General features: G+C 42.5%; 1 protein-coding gene across 3 annotated transcripts in view; it reads right to left on the reverse strand.

The window, feature by feature from the left end:
* ANO4 (anoctamin 4) overlaps window positions 1-21289 on the reverse strand; it is a 384866-nt gene that overhangs the window by 177560 nt on the left and 186017 nt on the right. For all 3 annotated transcript variants that reach the window (XM_073545027.1, XM_073545026.1, XM_073545025.1), the window contains 4 exons: window positions 16922-17122; window positions 15906-16042; window positions 5446-5610; window positions 460-560 (listed from right to left, as the gene is read on the reverse strand). In XM_073545027.1, the coding sequence (XP_073401128.1) occupies window positions 460-560; window positions 5446-5610; window positions 15906-16042; window positions 16922-17122 (604 nt within the window). The remainder of the gene's footprint in view (window positions 1-459; window positions 561-5445; window positions 5611-15905; window positions 16043-16921; window positions 17123-21289) is intronic.

The raw sequence follows: 21289 nt of genomic DNA on the forward strand, positions 1-21289 counted from the left end.
CCAATAAAATACATTTCAGATTGTGGGTGTAATGTGAAAATGCTGCAAAGAGGTGTATGACTTATGAATACAGTATATAACATATGCATAAAAATTTGACCATATGGTGAGCATAAGGAGGAGTTTATTCTGAATATTAACAATAGTCAATAAAGCAGGACATGAGAAATAGCAGACTGGACAATGATGTAGCAAATGTACTTTTTCATCGTGAGCTTTTTCTGCTAAACCTGCAATTTCCCAAAGCAGGCCGAGAATGCCGTTGTGGGACTGTATCCAGGAAATCAGCTTGTATGCACAAGTTAGATGTATTTACTCAAAGGGAAACTTGCTGAATTGGTGAATTTCTGCCTCCTTTGTAAACAGCCGAGCTGTCTAAGTCTTTCATGTCTGACAATTTCCAACAACGAAGAAGGTCATAGAGTCAAAAACATCCCATCATATACTGTGTGAACCTACCTGAAAGGCATCCTAACATTCATAAGCTCTGCATATCTTCCTAGAACCTCCCAGGGCGCGTGCAGTTTTACAAACATGGTGTCACTGTTGGTGATAGATGACTGCAATGAGACAACAGCAGGAACTATGAATGTGCAGGGTCCCCGGACCACAGCGTAATGTTCATTGTTCATCCCAGCTGATGCTTAATACAGCTATATAGCTATACTATAACCCTCTGCTGCACTATATGGACAAAAGTATTGGAGATGACCCTTCATATTCTAAATCCACTGTATGTGACTCCAGACTTGTGAATCCTGATAGCGCGCAGTGTGCTCGCTGTCAGGACTCTAAGCTGTTGGTGCTGGGCACATAACCGTAAGTATTCGATTTGTATACATGGGGTCACAGGCTAACGAGACGTGCCGTCGCTCACTCTCCAGTGCCAGACAACCCCATTAATATGGAGTTAGTCCTTCTTGCAATTAAAAAACCTTCCACTTTTCTGAGAAGCCTTTCTACTACAAGGTTTTAAGGCCCCGTCACACACAGCGAGATCGCTGATTTTGTGACGCAACAGCGATCTCGCTGTATGTGACACACATCAGCGACCGGCCCACCCGCCCGGTATCGCTGATCATGCAGGAACGTCCTGGGCCATTTTTTGATTGTTGGTCTCCCGGTGGCCAGCATGCATCGCTGTGTGTGGCAGCGGGAGACCAACGATCAGTGAGCTCCCAGCGCTGTAAGCAGATGCTGGGAGCTGGTATCTAAGGTAGATATCGGGTAACTAAGAGCGTGCGTCACTTAGTTACCCGCAGATGCTGGAAGCTGGTATCTAAGGCTAAATATCGGGTGGCTAAGTGGCGCGCGCTTAGTTACCCAATATTTACCTTAGATACCAGCGTCCTTGTGCGAGCACGCAGGTATCTAAGTTACACAGCGGGTAACAAAATGACGCACGTGCTTAGTTACCCGACATTTACCTTGGTTACCAGTGTCCTCGCTGGTCCTGATTGCTGGTGAAGCTGCCTGTTTGGCAGCTCACCAGCGATCATGTAGTGATGCACCAGCGATCCTGACAAGGTTGTATCGTTGTCGGGATCACTGGTGCATCGTTTACTGTGACGGGGCCTTTAGAGTGTGTCAGTAAAAATTCTTATCCATTCATCCAGAAGAGCATTTGTGAGGTCAGACAGTGATATTAGACTAGATGGCATGGCTTGCAATCTATACACTATGAAAAAGAACCAAAAAAATTCCTTATACTGTGTTAGTTATCAAACAAAAGATAAAATAAATTCAAAAACAGAATAGATTCTTGACTTAATGATCACTAAGGTGGATAGTCCTTATCTAAACCGATTTCTAGCCTTCTTATCAATATTTATTTAGTCCATCTTTTATCCTGTCCCTCTTATTTGCTTACCTACTCTCTTGATCTATGTAGACTAATATGAGGAGACCGTCATATGAAGAGAGCAATCACTGGAGAAGGACATCATGGTCAGAGGAATAGAAGGAACTAGCTGAAGAGGAAAACCAGCAACCTGATGGCTCCATACAATCAAGAAAACGGTGGAGAAGACCCTGTTGGACCTATCTAGGCTTGCACAAGTTCGACCTTCTTACAGAGCGTTCAATAAACTGACTTGTAGCAAAGGTGCCACCTATTCAATGAGCTCTTCATATGTCTGGAAATGCAGAATGCATGGATAGGTGCTGTATTTTATATACCTGTGACAATGGAACTGAATAAATAAACTGAATTAATGATTAAAGGGAATCTGTGACTAGGGTTCTTCACTGAACAGCAGCATACAGTAGAGTCAGAGACCTTGATTCCAGTGATGTGTCCCTTACTTGACTGATTGATGTTGTTTGCGAAAATCACTGTGTTATCAGAAGGAGATCATCACTCTAAGGCCGGAGCCACACTAAACATATGAAAAATCGGTCCGAGTCTAAATGCCGAGAGTCTTACGAGTGTAATGCAAGTGTCATGCGAGTGTCAATTTTCTCACTGTGCTCGCACTGATGTCAGAAAGGTGAAGTGAGTTCATTAGCTGTGAACTCGCAGGACCTGTCTGACGGCACCGCGAGCAGGAGTTCTTTTTCACGCCTGTGGTGCCCTCAGACAGAGAATAGAAGTTCACAGAGAGAAACTGAGCACACGGTTGACAGGCTGTATGGACGCATCATGCAACCATGCAGCCTGCCATTTAGATGTAGCAGAGCTAGACCCGTCGTGGGACAAATGGATTATCATCTCTGCGGAAAGGTGAGGAATATTGTTGTTTGTTTTTTTAACTCTTTTGCAGATGATGAGGGCATTGGGGGAATAGGCGAGGTCGTAAGTATGGTTTAATTTAGATTATTAAAGGTGTCTGTGTCATTCTTTCAATTAAAGAACTTTTTTCTGGGTGTCTGTTTTCATACAATGTAACTATGGGGTTAGTAATGGGGCATTTTATTGACACCTCTCCATTACTAACCTCGGGGCTTGATGTCACCTGACAATATAAAGGTGACATCAACACACCCAACTATCACCCCACTTACCACCGCTACAGGGCAAGTGGGAAGAGCGAGGCTAAGTGCCAGAATTGGTGCATCTTAGAGATGTGACCTTTCTGGGGCGGCTGAGAGCTGATGATTTTAGCCTAGAGGCGGGAGGCAGTGTCCATGGCCCGTTTCTAGGCTATTAATATCATCCAGCAGCTGTCTGCATAGCCTTTGCTGGTTATTAATTATAAAGGGATCCTATGTCATTTTTTTTAGGGTCCCCCATTTTAATAGCCATTAAATGCGAAGTATACAGTTGTGAGCTGATATTAATAGCCTGGGAACCTCCATGGGTATTACGCCCTTTCCAGGCTATAAACATCGGCCCCCAGCCATCGGCTTTCCCTCTGCTGGTTACAAAAATTACGTGGGAGCCCATGCCATTTTTTCCGGAAAAATAATCTTTTAATTAAACACATGTACAATAAGCTGCACACACACTGTACTAATTGTATTTGTCACAGACATCTGTATATCTACTTACTCTCTGTGTATTTACTGTATGTAATCCATCTCTATCCTATCGGCTCCTGCAGTGATTTTACACTACGCGGCTTCTGAATTACTGGCTTTTCTTCTATCTATCCATTTATGTAATATATGTACGTATATATATATATGTGTGTGTGTCACTGACATCTATATATCTATGTATTCTACTGTATGTGTATATACTTATTCTGTCTAGTCTATTCTAACCTGTCATTCTGTGATTTTACTGCATGCGTCACATGAATTGCCAGCTTTTCAAAGGACACCAGTGCATAAAAATCAGACAGCACTCGCATGGTCCGAATGCTGTGCGTTTTCTTTTCTTGTACCCATAGGCTTGCATTGGCGAATCTCGGCGACAATTGCAGCATGCAGTGATTTTACATTCATGCCAAATACGGCTGAGAAAATAAACGGTGATGTGAGCTGCCCCGTAGATTAACACTGGGCCGAGTGCTATGCGATGTTTTCTCGCATAGCACTCGGCCGTATCCTATGGTAGTGTGACGCTGGCCTAAGTCTAGTAAAACTACTGCCATGTAGTCCTTGATATTCTTGAACTCTATATAACCCCACCCTCTACACCTCTGAATGACAGCTTTCTGCCTATGCACAGTATACCCAGAAAGCTGCCAATTAGCAGTGTGTGCGGGGTTATACAAAGCTCAACTTTCAAAAAACTGGTAGATCTTAGATAAAACTTTTTTATGAAAATTGCAACACTCAGTGATACATTGCTGGAATCACTGTCTCTGCCTCTACATTATGCTGCTCTCAGATAGAGTAGCAAAAACTTGGTGACAGATTCCCTTTAAAAGCTACCTCCAAATTCTTTTGTCCATACATTGCATACTAAATGATAAAATGTTTTTATATTATTCCACTATAAACCCATCTATTCTAGAGATGACATTTTCAGTATAGGTGAAGACATGAAACTATCATTTAAGCTTTATCTTATAACTAGTCAAAGCTCAGCTCCTATTAAAAACTTCTTATATAATACATCCATGCCAAAATCATAATGTAGAATGCACATGATACACATTCTCCACTGATAAATCTGATACACAGCTCATCACAAAAGAGAGCCTAAATAAACATGACTGTACAGTAGAGGCAAATGTAATATTGATGCTGAAGACATATTCTGGCACTGCGTATTAAAGTGAATCTGTCAGCAGACTTTTGCTATGTAATCTGAGAGCAGCATAATGTAGGGGCAGAGAGCCTGATTTCAGCAATGTGTCAATTGCTCAGCAGCTTGCTGTAGTTTCAATACAATCCATGTTTTATCAGCAGTACTGTAGATTATCACTGCAAGACTAGATCTCATGTGCAGGACAGTCAGGCTAATCTCTGTAACACTACTCCCACCATTGAGTGGCAGCTGTATAGTGTACACAGGAAGTTGCCAATCAGCGGTGTGGACAGGGTTATACACAGCTCAGAATTCAGCTCGCCTCTGCTACTTTTACAGCAAAGCACCAACAGTCCAGTAAGTGATACACCACTGGAATCAGGCTCTCTGCCCCTACATCATTCAACTTTCAGTTCCATAGCAAAAACCTTATGATAAATTCCCTTTAAAAGTCAATAATGTCAGTTGTTGGTTTTTTTTTATGACAATAGCACTGCAGATCCCATGATAAATGCATTTCCCATTTTTTATTACAATGTAACAATGATATTTTCTTATGATAAAACAGACTATTTGGCAGAGACATAGTTTGAAACTTCTGGGCTCCAATACAAAATCTGCAACTGGTCCTCATTTTACAGATTGGTCTCCTAGCATAGAGCAGAGACTGTGTGTGACCACAATCTTTGCCCCCAATATAGATACATTATGCCCTTGCCATCTACTGTAATGGATATAATAGAAGTCAATTGTAATTGTGTTGTCATTGCAGAAGAATAAAAATCTAAACAATCAACCAAAGGTACCTCTTTCTCCATCTGTAATCCTTCCGCCCTAATATTCCTCTCGTAAATCTCTCTTTTCTCTGAGTGAGGGCTTGATTTTCTGTAGACCAGCATGTAGTCAATACGACACTTCCCATCATTGAAAAATAGACCATTTGTTCTGTTCTTTCCTGGTATGCTGGGAATCTGAAAAAGAGTCACAATGATTGATCAGAAGACACTGATTTATTTATCTAGCCTATTGCAAATTTAAAGGGATTGTCCACTACTCGGACAACCATTCTCAATCACGATGTTTGCCCCCAAGTAAAATAATAGCACCTATTCTCACCCCCGGTTCCAGCACTGTTTCAGCAGTATCGGCACTTGCTCTCTGGGGGATTGTATAACGTTGTTATGTCACGTGATCCCTGCAGCCAATCAACGGCTGCTTTACAGACTCCTCCTTTGGATGTAATTAACAAATTGACATCTGGAGGAGCAGAGAGAGCAGCTGCAGCTGATTGGCCTCAGGGATGGTGTGACGTAATGTTACGGGAGCCCCAGGAGAGCCAGCACCAACATCAGAAGTGGGTATAGGTGTTGCTAATTTACTAGAGGGAAACATAGTGACTGAGAAGAGGTTACCTGAGTAGTGGACAACTCCTTTAAGGTTAATATATATATATGCAGTGACGTGATTAATGAAGACTGGATGGTAAATTAAATCTGAAGCATATCCTTAGGTCAAAAATGCCTTATAAAGTGTTTATAAAGTGTATCACTAATAATGTCTGTAAAATGTTGTGGAATTAAAAGGGCTATAAAAGTGAGTAATATAAATCTCTGGAAAACCATGTTTGCTGAGACTCAGAGCAGGTCCTATTATCATCTGTTTTGTGGATCAGGCAATGAAAGTCTATGGGGATCTGTGTAAAACGGATGAATGACTTTGTACTTCAGCGTTCCATTTGCGTTTCATCCCTTTTTAACTGATATATTGTTAATAGTAAATGGATTAAAAAAATCAACCAGTCTACCTGCTTCAGTAAAAAAAACTTAGGAGAAAAAAGACTGATGCAACTAGGATATGACTGCTGAGAAAAACAAATGGGTTTGTTTCTCTAGGATGGTAATACTCATGTGTGTGAATGGAGGCATTGCTCAGAGCCGGTTCTGCTTACTCAGGTCCTATTATAAAGCAGCAGAACACCAGTCACAAGTATCAAATAATAAAATTAATAATAATAAACAGATTAACATTGACAGCTGTTTAGGTTGAGCCTCCTACTTGAGGCCTCCATATGTTTGACAAGTCACAGATGAACATCAGAGTGGTCTAAATGAGCAATTCAAGGCAGGCTAAAACACAACTCCTGGTTAAAGTGGATCTATCACCATACATACTGTACACATTATTAAATAGACTTCTTAGAACCCAGGAGACTGGCAGATTTATTTAGAAAATCCATGTCAGAATGGCTGTATAGTAGTGATATTAAGTTGAGTATTTTATGAGCCAAGACCATACGACAATATAGCTCATAAATCCAAGTATATTCCATGTCTGGCCACCCAGACCAACTGACAGCCGCAGTTTGTTCCGAGCAATGTGAGATCTCAGCAGCAGGAAGAACAATGATGAGCTGTCAATCAAGCTAGTGTTTTAGGTGTAGACTAGGGGGTTTTATATGAGTTACTAAAGATCTTTGGACAACATAGTCTCAGAAACCACCAGAGGAATAGGTGGAGGAGGGCATGACTTTGGGAAGGGCGGATCTTTTAACTCCTGCAGTTTTGTGTTTATAACGGTGTAGATTTTAAGTGGTGTGCCACTCCCGCCCTGTTATCATCACAGTCCTAAAACATTTTAATTATTACTTCAATAATGACGAATGCTTTATTGTATTTTTTGTTTTGAATTTGCTATTGTATAACTTTTACCAGGTCAAATTTTATCATGATTATAAAGAGTTAATATTGTCATTAACCTTCTAAGCCCAAGGGAAGGGAAGTCCTTCAGCCATAGTTCCCTAGAGGTTTCCTCCACAGGGGTTTTTTCCTCTCCTGAGCGTGGTAGGATGACTCTTTGTGAGTCAGAGGTTTGCCAAGTAAACTTCTCTTAATGCTTTTGCAGGGACTTTTAGTTTATAAGTTTACAAAAGTGATTTATAAAAAAGTGTAAAAAAAAAATGTGACTTGGATAAACCCATCACAGCTTTGCGGTTTAGGAGTCAGGTGGAAGTTGAGGACAAGTTAAGGTGGACGTATTTTAACTAATAGAGGAAGTAAAAAACCTCATGGTGGTGAACAGGCTCGGCTTTGGTGGCCAGCCTCAAGGACGTTGTAATGGTAACGTCAATCAGGGGCGGGCACAGTGGTTAAGCACAGGAGTGAGGATAATAGGGTCATTGGTGCCCTGAAAGTTTACTGGCTCTGCTTGAATGGGAAGCCAGTGCGTGCCGCCCCTTTATGGCTGTCTGGCCTGGTTCTGTATGACAGACAGGAGGGGATATCACAGTACTTATGAATCCCAATATACTAGCACTTCACCTGACTCCTACTGTGATTGTTTTAATCTTGTATTTAAATAAAGCTGTGGCCAGTTTGACAACCAAAAATAGTGTGTTTTGTGTATTTATTCTAGTGCTTAGGTTTACTGTAGTTATGGCTGTTTTAAGATGGAGTGGGGATCCGTCCCATATCCAAAAGTCTTGTACTTAACAAGAACGATACAGTTTTGCTAATCATAAAGTCAGTAGGCCAGGTACCTCTTGCTATTTGCTTGACACATGTAGTATTGCTATTTCTTAAAATAACTAATCAATCACTTCAATCTCTTTGTCTCTGATCTTTAGAGACCTGAGTGATCTGGGCATGATGCATCCAACCTACAGGTTCCATATCTCTGGGGTACAATGTGCCATTTGACTAGTTCTGCTAGTTCTCACAATATCTGAGATGGTTTAGTGAATCCTGCATTGAGCTGGCAGTTGGACACAATGACCCTGGAGGTCCCTTCCCTTCCAACTCTAACATTCTATGATTCTTTGTTCTCTGCACCACATTTCCCGGTGCTCTACTTCTTTTTCTTGCTTATATATTTTGCTTGCTTATTTAATTCCAACATATTACCCAAAGATGGGGAGAGCATAAAAAACAGATTCGGATGTTATCATTGGTTGGAATCCAGGACTCGGCACTGAAAGACGCCTTTCACATTGCGTTCTTCCCCATGCTTAGTGGTCACATTGGGGCTTACGTCCTAACTCCCCTGCAAAATGGGATTCAATCATATGCGCTGATGGGGCCATTGACTGTAATGGTGCTGACAAAGTCAACGTGTGCTTTGTCGTTCATCTTTTTTCTGTCATGTACGCCTACTAACTCTCAGACCCAGGGCTGCCACTAGGTATTTCGAGGCCCCATACTGGCAAAATTTTCGGGGCACCCTTGAGACTCCACACAGGCTCCACCCCAAGTTCCGCCTCCACCCTAGCTCCATCTCCACCACGCTCCAGGGGGAGGCTAGTGGAGACTGGGGGCCCAGGAGGAGGCTAGTTGGGATTGGTGGCCCTTGTCCAACAATGCCCAGGGGGAGGCTAGTGGGGACTGGGGCCCATCGTCCAACAGTGCCCAGAGGGAGCCTAGTGGGCCCTGATGGATGTGGCCCCCAGTACCCACTAGCCTCCCTCTGTGCCCCATTAGACGGTCACACGGCTCCCAGTCCCCACTAGCTGCCCCCTGGACCCTGTTGGACGCAGCCCCCAGTCCCCACTAGCCTCCCCCTGGTCCCTGTTGGATGCAGGGCCACTGGGCAAAAACAGTATAATGTCCCCCAGGCAATAACAGTATGATGGCCCTTGGGCAAAAACAGGGGGATGCTAGTGGTGACTGGGGGCCCTGTTGGATGTGGGCACCCAGTCAATATTCACCTTCCCTCATCAGCCACACGCTACCAGTCCAGACGCAGCCAGCCATGGTGAGCCTCTTCTCACCGCTGCCAGAGAGACTCACCCTGCTCGCCCGCCCGTCATCTCTGCCTGTTCGTTTGGTTCGGTCCAGTCTGGTCTGTCCGCCGCCGTCTGCCCCCACCCATGTGGCAGACTGCACGCTGCTCTGCTCCCGAATGAGGAAGTAGAGCAGCGTGTGATGTCAGGACCATGATGCACTTGGGCCGGCCGCCGCAGTTTAAAGGTACAGTGCCCATTTCCGTTCGTCGGATGCATTAAAACTGTGGTGTATCTTTAAAACACCACAGTGTTGTTATGCATCGGGCATTTGGAAGCCTTGAACAAAATGTACAGGGGCCCGATGAGGAGAAGCAAAGAGAGGGGGAGCCCGAGGGCAGATCGGGCTGCCAGTGTGTGCGGGCCCCCCTTTTTGGTTCAAATCACTGGGCCCCATACAGTAGTAAGGGCAGTAATGCCCTGATGGAAGCCCTGCTCAGACCTTTTAGACTGCGTCTGAGTGTCTACCTCCAGTAGACATATATGCCTGAAAATGGTGCATGAAAGGGCACATGTTGACTCTGTCGGCACCATTATTGTCAATGGTCCCGTTGGCACATACACTCGAATCCCATTTTGCAGGGGTTCTGACATAAGTCCCAACGGGATCACTGTACATGGGACAAAATGTAGTGTGAAAGTACTCTATGGGAACAGTGATTACTAACAAGCAACCATTCTGCTCTAGGCTGGACAAACACGTGGCTTACAGGAGCATGCCTTATACTAGACTTTACCTGGGGAGTGACCATTACCTTGTCAAAACTATATTTAGTTTTCCTGAAAATATTTCAACAGTGTGCTGGATCAGATTTTCATTAGTTTTTTTGTTAGTGTGTCCATTTCTACCATCAGTGATTTTCTCCTATGACAAAAATTTTCAAAACTTCTCTTACTTATTAATAGCACATGGGTGGCATCTGCGTAACTTTCATAGACCCAGAGATTGGTATGCATGATTTTGATCCAAGACTTAAGCTGGAGTCACACATAGCGACTTACCAGCGATACCGACACCGATATCAAAATGTCAGGATCGCTGGTAAGTCGCTATGTGATCGCTGGTGAGCTGTCACACAGACAGCTTCACCAGCGATTAGCACAGCGATGCTGAGCGCCCGGCATCGCTTGCCATCCCTGTAAAAAATAGAATTAAAATAAAAAATATTGTTATTCTTGCCTTCCGACGTCCCGCGCAGCCATCCTGCCTCTCTCCACGCTCCGGTCCCAGTGATCCTTTGCGAGAATGACCACGAGACATCACGGTCTCGCGGGAACGCGAAGTCTCGCGGTCATTCGTGCAAAGGATCACTGGGACCGGAGCGTGGAGAGAGGAATGCTGCGCGGGACGTCGGAAGGTGAGAATAACAATATTTTTTATTTTAATTCTATTTTTTACAGCTGATCGCTGGTCTCCTGCCAGTCACACGCAGCGATGCGTACTGGCCAGCGGGAGACCAGCGACCAAAACAATGTCCAGAGGTTTTTTACAGCGATCAGCAGGGGGGCCAGTCGCTGATCGCTGTCACACAACAGCGATCTCGCTGGTGAGATTGCTGTTACATCACAAAAGTTGTGACTCAGCAGCGATATCGCTAGCGAGATCGCTGTTGTGTGACTCCCGCTTTAGATAAAAAACGAACATGTCTCCATGATTAATTTTTACGAACATGTCTCCACAATTCTGTTTTGCGGCACAAGGTCCGAAATAAACATGAACATGTGAACAGCACTGTAGATTATAATGTGTACTTGTTCTACTCGTGAAAAACAAAGATAGAATAATAAAAAGTGGACATTTAAATAGTGATTAAAATACATAAATCTTATTGACTCACGGCCATGATCTAAATTACACAGAAACTGTGCGCACATAGTTTTTTATAATTTGGCAAACATGCATATGCATGGATTTGCAAGGGAAAATTCCACCTCATTATCTGTCCCAGAAATAAATATCTGAAACAGCCGTAGACATACGGTATACGTAAATGTATTACAAAAAAAACGAGATTCTTTCATAGACCCTACATGGAGCCATACATTATCTATATTGGATTCTCAAAGTGCTTTGAAGTTCACCTTTCTAAAATTATTTCTGTCTTTCCATTATTTAATACCCTTTATACTGCTCGACAATAAGTTTAAGCTGGCAGAAAAAATGCCTGCATTCTGTACTCTTACGAGAAAATACGCAGCAGCTCAAAGTAATGTGAAAATAATGAGCAGAGTCGGAAAAAGGCAGCAAAAAGATCATCGTCCTTCTCAGTTTCTCTATGTGGATTAGAAGCCAAATGGATGATAAAGGAAGGATCACCTTGCGGAAGGTTCACTTGACGCATGGTAAAACATGAGGAGATAAAATGGAACCAATCTGAGGATTCCCTGTTCCAAGGTTTCTCATTCGTGACAATGTATAGTTAGTACAGCCTTAGGGCAACTTGTAAGCTGCCGAGAAAACATTAGAAGGCTCATACAGAGTATTAAGATATAGACATGACAAGAACAGCATGAGCTATGCAAGGTCTCATCGTTCAGCAATGTGCTGTTTGAGCGAATGATCGCTGACTAATTGCACATCAGGTACTATTTAGAGGAAAGCTTTGATTGGAAAATGACTTATAGTTTAAATAGGGTTTTTGTGTGACGTAGTTTTTCAAAAAATTTTTTTCACAACCCAATCTTTAAACCAAAAAAAAATAGTAATCTTCTTGAATTTTTCTCAGTGTCTTACAGCTGTGTTAGACTCATATTTCCTGTATTTTCATCAGGGGCTGAATTACAATGACAGTTAACACCTCTATACCAGATGACAACTCAGGATCCACCATTTACAGTTGATGCCACAGCTGAACTGCGCTTCACAATTACTTTTGAACATACTCATTAGATGCTTTAATACAAAAGATAGGGTCGGAATCAGGCTACTGTGACTATGCGGCTATGCACATGTGTTGTTTCCTGAAACAACAGGAGGGTAGAGTCTAAAAAAGCCCCAGTGGCCAATGTTAAAATTGCAATATTTCAATGTTTTAATACAGATAATACAGATTGTGCTATGAAAAAAAAAATGTCAAAATGTCACAATTTCCACTCTGTTTCTGTCTTTTTGTTACTTTGTGTCAGGGCTGTCAGTCTGTGCTGGGTCTGTGCTGCAATCACCTGTGTTCATTTTCCGGAATCAGGTTTCTACTTAAGCATGCTAGTTCCTCCCCCCAGTGTCAATCGTACACTTGCCGTTGCCTGTGGAACATTGATCCCTCTCCACTCTGTGCCTGACCCAGCTTGACTTGATTCTCTTCCCGGACTCAGACCCTTTGCTTGTGACCTAACTTTGCTTGTGCCTGCTCTCTGTAAACTGTCTTGTCTCTCTAGCTTTCCTGACCTCGGCTCGTGTATTGACTTTGTATCTGACTTCCCTTTGTCGTACTGCGCCATTTCTTGGACCTGACCTCGAATTGTTTGACCTCCCTTTACTTACAGTAAGTAGTATATATATTTACTACCATGACTCTTGTCACACAAAAGCAATAAAAAAGCATTTAACACAAATACATAATATTAATAGGTCATCTGCTGATGTTAGCTTCCCTTTAATAGGACCTATCGCCACTCCTAACTTGTAATATTTAGTAAATGTTTGCATTACGCATAAAATTACAATTCCTAAGCATCTCCCCTTATTGCTCTTAAAAATGCTTGAATAAATTGTCAACTGGGTGCTCTACTCTCATTGTCAATTAGACCATCTTACTTTGATATTGTCCAATCAGCTTGATATTAAATAGATTTTTCGGGTTGGTAAGAAAATTCCGCCGCCGTTCTAATAGCAGAGAGTGACTGCATACTATCAAATCATGACAGTGTGCGATTCCTCTGTATTTCCCATGTGAGTGTGCAGACACAAGACTGCATGTAGCAATTTGCAAACTTGTGGCCATGTGAACTCACCCTCGCATGGGAAACGCCAGGTCCTCTAAAGTAAGAAATACATTTTGTAGTTGCACTCCACTTTGACCAATAGGCAAACGTCCCCAACCAGGGACTCACCTCTATGATATGCTTGAAGTAGACTGTAGTACATACAGTGGATATAAAAAGTCTACACACTTCTGTTAAAATGCCAGGCTTTTGTCATGTTAACATTGTGCCAAGAAGAATCATTTCAGAACTTTTTCCATCTTTAATGCCACTCATAATCTGTACAATTCAATTGAAAAACAAACAAATCTTTTCTGGTGGAAAAAGAAAAATAAAGAACTAAAATGATGTGGTGGCATAAATATGCACAACCTTACACTAATACTTTGGTCATGCACCCTTTGAATTTATGATAGCAGTCTTTTTGGGTAGGAGTCTATCAGCATAGCACATCTAGAAATGGCAATCTTTGCTTCCTCTACCTTACAGTGAAATATTAACATTTGAGAGTCCTCAGTGGTTGATACCTTTCAATAGTTAACTGAAAAGATGGTAATAAATTGCGAACTTTCGAGACCCTAATGAAATGTTGTTACTTATATGTACCAAATGTCCAGCTGGGGGTCTGTATGTAGGGGAGACAGGGCAAAAATTAGAACAAGGATGAATTCTCATTGCCAGACAATTAAAGAAAAAAAAATAGGTCTACCTGTGGCCAAACATTTTTGTATCCCTGATCACAGCACCATGAAATTACTGGTATTAAAAGGTAACTTCAAATCTCAGAGACAGAAAAATTTTGGATTATAAACTTTTGCCAAGCTTTGTCAGTGCAGGAATAAATGTATGTATTCCTATATCAACTCTGCAATGTGCTCCTCACACCATTTGGGGGCATGGACCAGACTTCAATCACAACACTCCTTATTTATTAACTGTTCCAATATTTAAGGCCACAACTGTTTTCTCCCCGTCCCACATTGATTGTTCTGCTTCACATCACTTGTCTTATCTATTGCATTATTCCTGTGTCCTCTTGTACATAAATATGTGACTCTTCAGATTTTGTATTAGTCTATGCCTGATGAAGAGACCTGAGTATTATCGAAAGCTTGCAATTTATTACCATCTTTTCAGTTAGCCATTAAAAGGTATCAACCAAGGAGGACTCTCAAATTTTAATATTTTTCCATCTACTGGCTAAAACGGTACAAGATATATATTTTTCCTGTATCTTCCTTACTGTAGCACTCCAAATCTGTCAGACTGCAAAGGCATCTCCTGTGTACATCCTCCACGTCAACCCACAGATTTGCAAGTGGATTCAGATATGGGTTCTGGCTGGTGTATCCTGATCTTCTAACTATGCTATTCTTTAGGCAATTTGAATGTATGCTTAGGGTTGTTGTCATACTGAAAGGTGAAAAGGTGAAATTCCTATTCATTCTTGATCTTTTTAGTAAAGGCATGAAGGTTTTGATGCAAAATTGACTGATATATGAAGTATCCCCTGCAACTTGACTAAAGCCCCAGTTCCTACTGCCAAAACTGCTCCAGAGCACAATGCTGGCTCCACCATGCTTCACTGTAGGGGATATGATATTCTTGTAGTGATGTGGAGTGTTGGATTTGAGCCAAACATGCCTTTTGGAATTATGTTAAAAAAAAATCAACCTTGGTCTCATGAGACTAGCACTTTTTCCCACATGCTTTTGACATACCTGATGTAGCTTTTGGCAAAACATAGCAGGGCTGGGATGTTTTTCTTTGTAAGAAAAAGCATCTATCTTGCCACTCTACCCCACAGGACAGACATATGAAGAATATAGGTGACTGTTGTCACATGCAGTATTCAACTAGTATTTGCCAGAAATTCCTGCACCTCCTTTAATGTTGCTGTATGACTCTTGGCAGCGTCTCAGATTAATTTCCTTGTTGTCTTTTCATCAATTTTTGATGCATGTCCATCCCTAGGTAATGTCACTTTGTGTCACATTTAAGCTACTTTTTGATTACTATCTTCTCCATGTTCCATGGTTTTTCTAATGCCTTTTTTGTACCTCTCTGATGACATAACTTTCAGCAATGAGATCCTTTGGTTGTGTTGGAAGCTGTTTATGGACCATGGCTGGGATAACAAAATATCAAGAACATCCTCCTAGAAAAGCTAAACTTTATATGGGGTTAATCAGAATCACTTTCAATGATGGTCACTGCGTACTGACTACTATTTAACATGAATTTAAATATGATTTGCAAATTCTGAACACACCATCCCCAACCACATTATTTTAGTTTTGTTATTTTTATTTCCCCTTCAAAATGATATCAGTTTGTTTCTTAAATGATTTGTGCAGATTATGGGAGGCATTAAAGGTGGAAAAAGTTCTGAAATGATTCTTCTCGGTATGATTTTTTTACATGATAAAAATCTGATATTTTACAGTGGAAAGTATACATTTTATATCCACTGAATACTATATACAATGTCTAGATATTTCACTGTATTCGTTCATATCTATCGTTGTCTCTGTTTCTTGTTGTCAGTATTTAAATGCCCAAACATCTTACCTCTCCTTCAGCATCTAATCTGCTGACTTCGTCTGACATACTTGTCAAATTACCAGCATGTAGCAAAGAGTCATCGTCTTTGGAGGGACTGTTTGCAGCTTCCAAGTCATCAAAGAATATATTTATGTCTTTAACACCTAGAAAAAAATTCACAACTATTGTTTTATACAGTAAATACACATAATGTAAAGGACACTGTGATCCATCCAACCTCTGACCAGACTGCAGGTCTTTCAATCAGTTTAGTAGATACCTTCTCATACCCTACGAGTGGGTCTAGTAAATCAATACTGCTCTTTCACTAATGAACTGTATTTGTAGAGTTTATTTCCAGGTTTTTATCTTTATCATCAATTCAGTAAGATCACAATCTCATTAATCTTATACATTGCCTTTACAGGTTTATAGTTTAATTGATCTGGTTTACAGCTATTGGTTACACAAGTACAACATCATCTACAAGGCCTCATATCATAAAAATATTCAAGTAAATCATGAAAATTGCCATGTTGTTTCCCTTTACTTTATAATCGTGTCAAATACACTTTCCATAGGGATTCAGTTTATGCACTATACCGCAAGCTGAACTTTATTTCAACCTAATTGATCCAGAGAAGGGTGGCTTAAACCCCCCACGAGCCCGATGGGGGAAAACAATGTACTCCAACCCTGCCACACCTCATCTACTCCAATGTCATTTTTCTAATATCCTTGAGACGTTTCCTCCTACTCATATTATTCAGTATGTTAAATAAAAATGTAGACTTTTTTAAAAAATTCTGCCACTGTTTTTGACACTTCATTGACATCTCAAAGATTGAGTATATGAGTTGTAAATAACCTTTTCCTAAACTCATGAGGAACCACCTTCTCCACAAGGAAATAATGTATTCAGGTCCTTGGCACAATTCTGTAAGAAACAGGTCCTGTGCCATGTTTATCCAATGGCTTTTACACCAAATTTACCAATCAGCAGTCATCACATTTTCAAGGTTTAGAAAGAAAAGCATGTCTACCTGGATAATGAATCTCTGTGTTTCCATTTGAGATAGCGCACTTGCCAGAAGATGAAGCCTCCATCCTTATTGCCCTTCTGACGGGAGGCAGCGAGGAATGTCTAACCACTATGTGATCGTTCGGCACAGAATTATTTGCCACACTTTTCCTTTGATGAATCTGCAGTTGATTTTTAGACCCATGAATGGATATACTTATTCCTGAAAAGAAAAATATATATATTATACAGGACTTCTGTGCATGGCAATTTACTTATTACATTTTATTAGATCCATGTTTGTTGGATTCATGTTTTCTTATATATTTTAACCAGCTGATTCTCATTATTTAGGAGTTCAGCTATGTTCACATATGTACATAGAGTTAGACTTAGTTACACAATGGATGCCAATTGTGCACAATGGGCATCGTTCTAAGTCAATAGGATCTATGACATGACATAATGGTTTCCATCATGCAATAGTAGTGCTGCTGCAACAGTACTCAATTGTCATTTCTCCCATTATTGTTGATAGAAGTTTCAATAATTGTTGATTGAGCTTCTGACATTGATGTCAACCTGGCTTTACATATATATATATTTTTTTACTATAGTTAGAAAATTATGTGAAATGAAAGACATTAGGAAACATGCAATAGTTGAAGTTTTATACTAAAAAAAGCCACCCTTTACGAAAATGTATACCAAAATATCATATAGCTAAAATAATGTGAACACTTGTCTATTATACCTATAGAGCCTGCTGAGCATCCTTTTCAAAATGAATGGGTTTGTCCAAAGAAAACAGTTTATTTACTATGCAAAGGATAGATGATAACTAGTGATAAGCGAGTGTGCTCATTACTTGTTTGCCGAGCATGCTCGGGTGTTCTCCGAGTGTCTTGGGCGTGCTCGTAGATTATGTTTGTGTCCCTGTAGCTGCATGATTTGCAGCTGCTAGCCAGCTTGAATACATGTGGGGATTGCCTGTTTGTTAGGGAATTCCCACATGTATTCAGGCTGTCTAGCAGCCGCAAATAATAATCTACGAGCATGCCCAAAATACTCGGAGAACACCCGAGCATGCTCGGAAAACTCAAGTAACGAGCACACTCGCTCTCATTAATGATAATGTATTGGTCAGTTCCTCTCTGACCACTGTAACCTGCACTGATTAGTAGAATTGACAATTTTTTTCACCAACGAGGTACATTTTCCGCATTAGAATGGAGCAGTAGTGCGCACACCTTATTGCTGCTCCATTCATACTCAATGAGGTAGCTGAAAAAAAAACAAGCACATAGGGGATAAACAGAACAGTTGCGCATGTACACTGCTGTTCCATTCTAAATGGAATAAAAGTACCCTGTCCTGCTGATCAGTACGAATCCCAGAGGTTGAACCTTGTCAATCCAATCGCCAATCTTACATGTTGCTAGGAAATAAATAGGAAGTCAGGGCTGCAGATGTACCCCTGATTTCCTCTTCATGTTCAATTTGTTCGAAGGCGGGGGCAGTGTTGTCAGTGCTGATTGGGTGTCGGGCTCAAGTGTCATAACAACCGCACAAGAGCCCCGGGACTGTGAGTGCTGACACCACTGGAACGGCACCAGCACGGGAGGTGAGTATAGGTTTTTTATTTTATCAGAGCCAAACATTTAGATCAAGAAGGAGTTGTCCTAGTAGTGGACAACCCATTTAAGTGCTTTTTATTGGGATTTTATATGATATACCAACACAAAGTAGCAAATATTTGTAAAATATAAAAGGAAATGATGCATGTTTTTCTAAATATTTGAAAAATATAAATTTTTAAATTGTGAAGTGCATTTATATCATCCCCACCATCAAACATGGTGCTGGGCGGCAGCATAATATTATGTTCATGTGTAGTAATGGCCCGGATTGGGGGGTGGTCCACTGCTTACAGCGCACAGACGTCAAAGGAACGAGATGGAGGCAGATTTTCGGGTACAACAGGTCCGAGTTTATTGGCCGTCCTCCTGACGATCGTAGCCATACACCGCAGCACCTTTACAGCTCTCTGTATTCAGGCCCGGGTACCTGCACCTTCCTTTTGTCGTAGTGACGTTCCTCGCGGCTCTTTTACTGGGGCTGCCCTAGGCCTATCTACCGCCAGCGCTTCACCAGTCCGAGGTCGTCATCAATTTGGTTCCCCTGGGGCCTCGTCTGTTCTGCGGTTCTTTGTGTCGGGGCCAACCCCTGACTGTCTTTTCTCTTCAGTCCCCTGGTCGAGCTCTCCACTGCTGTCCTTTCTCCTTCACTGTCTCTTCTCCTCCTGAGCTCCTCCCGGGACTGGAACTCTCTGGAACCCCGTCCTGTCCTATTTATCTCCCTGCTCGGGAAATCCCCTCCTGGGTTCCTGTCTCCCCGCCCCCCATGACTAAGCGGTTTCTAAAGCCATAAGCTGCTGTCAAGTCCTGTACTCACGCACCCCCCTGCCATCTTGTGGTCAAACTAATGTACTGCACTCCTTTCCCATATTCCTCAGCTGTTTCCCTTCTGTCATTACAACCATCCATCTACAGTGCACAAACTGTCCCTTCTCCCTACAGACAAGTCCGTCCATCAGGTCACCTTCCCTACACATGCTTTCCTTCAGCAGTTAAAGGGAAGCTGGTGTGAGTTGATGGGAAGATGGAAGGAACTAAATATAGGGCAATACTTGAGAAAAACCTGTCTTTGGCTGCAAAAGACTTGAGACTGGGGCGTAGATTCACCTTCCAGCAGGACAATGACCCTAAACATACTGACAGTCACACTTTAAAGGTTTATATCACAGCATATTCATGTTTGTGAATGTCCCAGTCACAGTTCAGACCTATATCCCATTGAGAACCAGTGGTAAGGTTTGAAAATGTTTAATCACAGACTCATCCAACCAATCTCACTGTGTTACAGCTAGTCTGCAAAGAAGAATGGGCAAAATTTTAGCCTCTAGCTGTGCAACGCTGGTAGAGACCAATCCCAAAAGACTTGCAGCAGTACTTGCAGTGAAAGATGGTCCTACAAAGCAGGGGTGGGATTCAACCGATTCTCCCCGGTTCAGTGGAACAGGTTGTTAAAAAAGCAGCAGGGGAGATCCAGAGCCACAATCCGGTACTTTGATGTTGCAGGCAAGAGCCAGAGCAGAGGAGGACTCTTGCTCTGCTTGCTAGCCCCGCCCGCCGGATACCGCGTTCTGATATGTACTCTGCCTGACTACTGGGACTGAGCACAGCACACCCCGGCGGCCCCGCACACTGATTCCTGCGGCAGTGCGGCTATTGGCGGGTAACTGGAGCTCGCTGGAGGAGTCACTGCCGCTGCCCAGTCAGTGTTGGCTGAGCCTGCGCTGGACTCGTCTGTGGCCTGCCTGTGCTGTGTGCCAGAATTTCTATCACCCGGCAGTGCGGATGTGGTTTGCTGCCAGTGTGTGTGTTCACACCCGGAGGAGCAGGATGGGTGGTGGGAGGAGCAGGATGGGCGGTGCAGGGCCTGGCCATCCAGGAGGCCTCAACCACGGGACTACTTCAGACGCGTCGCAGCCTGTCACTGTGTATGATACTGCAATGCCAGGTCAGTATGTGCTGCCTATGGGGACCTGTGCTGCCTATTGGGGACCTGTGCCTGCATATTGGGGAGCTGTGCCTGCCTATTGGGGACCTGTGCTGCCTATAGGGAACAATGCTGCCTATTGGAGACCTGTGCCTGCCTATTGGGGACCTGTGCCTGCTTATTGGGGACCTATGCTGCCTATTGGGGACCTGTGCTGCCTATTGGGGACCAATGCTCCCTATTGGGAACCTGTGCTGCCTATAGGGAACAATGCTGCCTATAGGGGATTTGTGCTGCCTATTGGGGGCCAATGCTGCCTATTGTGGACCTGTGCTGTCTATTGGGGACCTGTGCTGCCTATTGGGGACCTGTGCTGCCTATAGGGAACAATGCTACCTACTGTGGACCTGTGCCTGCCTATTGGGGACCTGTGCCTGCCTATTGGGGACCTATGCTGCCTATTGGGGACCTGTGCTGCCTAATGGGACTTTTAATTACCGTTAGGACACAGACAGACTGTCGTATGAATCAGAATGTAGTGCACAGCCTGGCCAGCCGGTCAGTCAAGTGAGACAGCTGCATAGAAATATATGCAGCTGTCACACTCGGGTTAGGAGAGCCGCTGGCCAGAAGGTGCACTGTTCTGATCTCATTCAAATGTATTTTTTTTCAACTGTTTGACCACGCTCCTACTTGTATATGTTTGAGGAAAAGGTGTGTGTAAATGGGTGTGGCTTAAAATGGGTGTGGCTTAAAATGGGTGTGGTTTTCCTACACACAAACACAGAACCTGTTGTTAAAAATTTGAATCCCACCCCTGCTACAAAGC

The sequence above is a fragment of the Dendrobates tinctorius genome, unplaced genomic scaffold, assembly GCF_039654945.1.
Source record: "Dendrobates tinctorius isolate UK_male_01 unplaced genomic scaffold, ASM3965494v1 ptg000139l, whole genome shotgun sequence".
Classification (NCBI taxonomy): Eukaryota; Metazoa; Chordata; class Amphibia; order Anura; family Dendrobatidae; genus Dendrobates; species Dendrobates tinctorius.